The 5,408-nt window shown below is 38.5% G+C and overlaps 1 protein-coding gene across 1 annotated transcript; it reads left to right on the forward strand.

Annotated features, from left to right (window-relative positions):
- Positions 1 to 2: 2 nt before the first annotated feature.
- Positions 3 to 3,940, forward strand: LOC105002256 (transcriptional repressor protein YY1-like; the record flags this gene model as incomplete). Its single annotated transcript, XM_010858790.1, has 1 exon — positions 3 to 3,940. A coding segment is annotated over one exon (510 nt), but the record flags the coding sequence as incomplete, so codon positions are not given.
- Between the last annotated feature and the right edge of the window lie 1,468 nt (positions 3,941 to 5,408).

A 5,408-nucleotide genomic window follows, 5' to 3' on the forward strand; every position in this document is an offset into this window, starting at 1 on the left:
CTGAGAACTCAGTTCCTGATTATTCAGAGTACTTGACGGGTAAAAAACTGCCTCCTGAGGGAATTCCTGGTATTGATCTCTCAGATCCCAAACAACTGGCCGAATTTGCTAAAATGAAACCTAAAAATACTAAAGATGATGTGCCGAGAACAGTAGCTTGCCCTCACACAGGCTGCTTGAAGATGTTCAGGGATAGAGCTGCTTTGAAAAAACATATGCACACCCATGGTCCCAGAGTTCATGTCTGTGCAGAATGTGGCAAAGCTTTTGTTGAAGGCTCAAAATTGAAACGTCATCAACTGGTGCATACCGGAGAGAAGCCATTTCAGTGCACCTTTGAAGGCTGCGGAAAACGCTTTTCCCTAGATTTCAACCTGCGCACCCACGTGCGAATCCATACCGGAGATAGGCCCTACGTGTGCCCTTTCAGTTGCTGTAATAGAAGGTTTTCTCAGTCAACTAACCTGAAATCTCATATCTTAACACATACTAAGAATAAAAATAGCCAGTAAAAAGAAGGGAAGACTCTTCTCAGGCTCGGAAAGTGTCTTCCAGTTGTGTAATTGAAAATGAATATGCCTCTCTTTCGTAGACTGTTTCTAGAAAAGAATTTTGTGACTGACTCCAGTATATCTAAGGGTTAAGTTTTGATAGATTTAGTAAAAATAAAATTAAAAGGTTAAAAAAAAAAGGACAAAAAAAGAAAAGAAAAAAAAAGTATTTCTTCATATAACATTGTTAAGAAGTTCTGTCTTGTTCTGTAGTTTTGTCTTGTTCTGTAATACCACTTGAAAAATAGGATTTTGTAATGCTTGCTCGTGGATCTCACATCAAAAGACTGTTCTTTAAAAAAAGAAAAGACTGTTCTTTATCCAACTGTGATAAAAATGGGACTTTTCACATTACTTTAAAATGAAGTTTTGCCTATTGTTTGAATTTTTGAAGTTCTGTATTTTCTAAATGTTCATGTTTATATTTTTTAAGAATATGTTTAGTACTAAAAAAAAAGAATATGCTTAGTAGTTCTGTGTATAGTTTTTCTGGAAGTAGATAACTTTGCTTGCAGGTTTTCTTCAAATGAGTAAACTGCTGCTGCTGCTAAGTCGCTTCAGTCGTGTCCGACTCTGTGCGACCCCATAGACGGCAGCCCACCAGGCTCCCCCGTCCCTGGGATTCTCCAGGCAAGAAAGTGGGTTGCCATATCCTTCTCCAATGCATGAAAGTGAAAAGTGAAAGCGAAGTCCCTCGGTGGTGTCTGACTCTTTGCCACCCCATGGACTGCAGCCTACCAGGCTCCTCCATCCATGGGATTTTCCAGGCAAGAGTACTGGAGTGGGGTGCCATTGCCTTCTCCGAAAAAAACTTATATAGGTTTTGTTTGCTATCTTAATTTTGGTTGTATTCTTTGACATTAATGAATGTTACATAACAGTGTTTTAACTGCATTGAATTAGTAGTTTTGAATATTAGGTAAGTTGTAGTAGTCAGTTTAAACCTGTTTTAGTCTTTTTACTCCCCCCGCTCCCCAAATACTGCCAGGTACTGTTGTTTAGTCCTTTCTTTGCCTGTTCAGTTAGGGAATGGTGCTCAGCTGTGGAATACATTGTGTACGTAATGACTCTTACCATTTGGTGTGTAAATCCTTTATAATAGACAAAGCAAAAAATAAAAATACCTGTTCTAAAGAAAAAAACTTGTCTTTATAAGTATTGTAGCTAGAAAATAGAGAAAATGGGGAGGGTGCTAGTGGCATCTGGTGGGTGGGTAGAGGCCAGGGTTGCTGCTAAACATTTTACAACGCACAGGTCAGTCCCCTACAACAAAGAATTATCTGGCCCAAAGTGCCAGTAGTGCCACTGTTGAGAAACCTGGCTCCAGAGAAAGCAATAACGGTAACAAAAATTCATTTGGTGCACTGAAAAGCAAATCATTAATGAACAAGAGGTTGTTTAAACAAAGGAAATAAAGGTACCCACATTGCAACTTAGCCATCACTGGAAATCTGAAATCTAGCAGGGTGGTCTGGTACCAGCTGCATCCCTGAAAAGAGATAGGAGGCTCCCCAGAGGGTCAAAGAATCAGTGCTGCTATGTGCCCCTCTGAGTGTTGCTTGGATGAGAAGAGCCAGGGTTGTATGGTGGGGTCATCCTGATAAAGAAGAGGTAGGGTACAACATTTAGGGAGTTCTGTTGGACTGTACCATTGTGAGGAGAAAGCTGAATATAGCACATGGTAGTGGTGGCAAATCTAATCAGTGGGGATGGATTTTTGTGAAATTGTGGGACTAGCAACAGGGTGTGGGGTGGTGGGAGGGGTGGAATAGCTGTATTCCTAAATTAGTTTCACTAGGGTAAATTCCAGTGGGTCAAAGAATCAGAGGGTTTTGTTTGTTTGTTTGGTCTTAATTTTGTTTTTTAAGTGATCTATGAAAGCAATACAAAAGAACACAGATCTTCTACAATCTTGAACTGGGAATAAAGGAGCCATTTGACCACACCAAAATTTAAAATATATGCATAGGCAAAACTATAAACCTAGCCAAACAAACTGGAGGAAATGATCAAAATACCTCATATAGAAGACCAAATTCCTCAGTGTATGTATTACAAATAATAATACATATCAATTCGTTTTTTTAAAAATTCAAAAAATGCAAACTGACAATGGATAAAAGTAAGCAATTCTCAAACAACAATATAACCATTTAATAACCATGAAAAATGTACAAACTCATTCATATTTAAAGAAATAGAAATCAAAACAAAGATTTTACTTTTCACCTGGCAGATAACAGTCTAAAATTATGATAGCATCCAGTGTTGTTTAGAGGGTGGGGAAACATGACAATTATAAGAATATAATGCAGACTTGGAGGTTAACTTTAATGCATATATTTTTGACCCAACAATTCCATTTTTGTATAATTGTCCATACCTTCAGAGATGTGATCTTAATCAGATGCATAACATCATGAGCAAAGTTGTTGCAACACTGTGTGAAAAAGTTAAGATAGCCTAAGTGATCATTAGTAGGGAACCTTATTAATAAGTCAATATGTTTTTTAAAAAATAGATTACTCTGTAGTGGATATAAGGAATAGGTTAGATATGAATGTGCAGAAAAGGGAAAAGTCAAAAGTATATAAATGAAAAAGCAAAACACAGTTTCAGATAAATAGCTTGATACCATTGGTGTTTTTATTTTTTTTATTTATTTATTTTTTTCATTGGTGTTTTTAAAATATGTCTGTGTATAAAACAGAAAGGATTGTTTACCCAATTATGTCTTGGGCTAGAGGAACATCTTGAAATGTACATGAAACATATATTATTAGCTAGAAATCTGGCTGCTGTAATACCTAAAAATAACAGTGACTTAAACACTCATAAAACATTAGAGATGTAAGTAGTTCAATGCTGATAATGGTAATTCTATGATCTGGAGGACTGAAGCGCTTTCTATCTTAGCTTTACGATTTCCCGTGTGCAGCTTCTATGTCGTACACTCAAGTTTAGCTCCATTATAGCTACATTCCAACCAGTAAGACAATTCCCATCACCTCTGCTCGCATCCTTTTGCTGAAGTACAGTCATATGGCCACAGTCCCCTTAGATCTGGGCGATATCCTTAAGTTACATTTCTATCATTACAGGACACTGGTGCTGTCAGCCTCCTAGGGATGTTTGGAATGTGTGGGGTGGGGGACGTTGGTTGGTTGTCTCGGTGACATATATATGATATATATCCTGTATTGTAAGGGGCAAGACCTGCACACCTAAGAATCACACTGCCCAGAGAGCTGATATTTCCTCCACCCTGCCCCATAAGAAAAACTGTACTAGAGAGCGAGGATTGGTATGGGAGGGGCTGTTACCCGGTGGTATGCTAGTGAATGTTTAGCATATAGCCCAAAGGAAAGGGTGGAAAGTGAAGTCGCTCAGTCGTGTCCGACTTTTGCAACCCCATGGACTGTAGCCTGTCAGGCTCCTCCGTCCATGGGACTTTCAAGGCAAGAGTGCTGGAGTGGATCGCCATTTCTTTCTCCAGGGGATCTTCCCGACCCAGGAATCGAACCAGGGTCTCTCGCACTGCGGGCAGACGCTTCACCGTCTGAGCCACCAGGGAAGCCCCGGAGGGAAGGGTGGAAACCTCTGATAAACCAGCATTTGCTCATGTCTGTAGTATAAATACTCCCACCATGGCCAATTCGAAGGCACCAAGTGGTGCCTCCTAGTGGAGGAATTGGTTAAAGAGGCCCCGTCAGCTGTGGCAAGCTGGTAGGAGCAGGCTCCAGCACAACACTCAATTCTCCGATCTCTATAGAGATGGTGGAGATAGTTTATAGTCTTGATGTAAGATACATACCCCAGTTCAGCAAGAATGTTTTTTACTGCATCATAACTTTTATTTGATAGCTCTAAAGTTCCTTTCAAAGATCACAAGTATGTTTAAATGAATACATAACATTTTCTGAAAAAAAGCTATGGTAAGTAGAAGATACTCTATTCAGTATATGCACATACACACCCCTTTACATAGGTAATAAATGTATATATATTGAGAGAGAATGTAGACTCTAACAGTGTTAAATCGTATTAGCATGTGGTCTTCCTAGTGTTGAATTAACATAGTCATTTTAGATTTCAGTATTTGAAATTAAAGAAGCTTATAACTGAACATGTCTTCTGTACTAATAAATTGATCTATCTGCCTCACAGCTGCTTCTGGTGACTTTCCTAATATATCAGAATGCCTAGGTGTAATGAAATACAACTACCCTGCCCCTGGTTGAACTTACTCTTTTTGTTCCCTCTTTTCAGGTATCTGGCATAATTTCATCCTTGCACTCCTGGGTATTTTAGCTCTTATTCTCCTTCCTGTAATTCTCTTGCCGTTTTACTACACTGGAGTTGGGGTGCTTATCACTGAAGTTGCTGAGGTAAATGATAAGTTGTCTGGGGTATTCCACCAGATTTTGTGAAGTAACACTTAGCTTTTTATGTCAGGAACTTTTATTCAAATTCCTCTCATGCACAGAATGTTCAGTTTTTCCTAAAGAAATTACGGTAATCCTTTGGAAGAAATAGTTTTGTGAAACACACTGGCTCTTTTAAAATACTGAAAATTGTTTCTGTTCTGAGTTACAAGAATGATATCAAGATTTTCTACCTGTAATTTGTTGATAAAATGCATCATTTACCTTTACTGTTTGTTTCATAATTGTGCTTTTGAGTCAAATGTCTTTACTCCTAAAAAGTAAGAAAGATGAAACCTAAGCTAGCCAGCCAGAACATTTCATGGGAGTTTTAAGTTATTAATGTCTTCAACTCTGTCTTTCACTCCCTTAGACTACTATGATGGTATCAAGTCATCTCTTCACACTTTGGGAAGAGAAAAATTACGTTTGT

This window comes from Bison bison, unplaced genomic scaffold, assembly GCF_000754665.1.
Source record: "Bison bison bison isolate TAMUID 2011002044 unplaced genomic scaffold, Bison_UMD1.0 scf7180017864433, whole genome shotgun sequence".
Taxonomy (NCBI): Eukaryota; Metazoa; Chordata; class Mammalia; order Artiodactyla; family Bovidae; genus Bison; species Bison bison.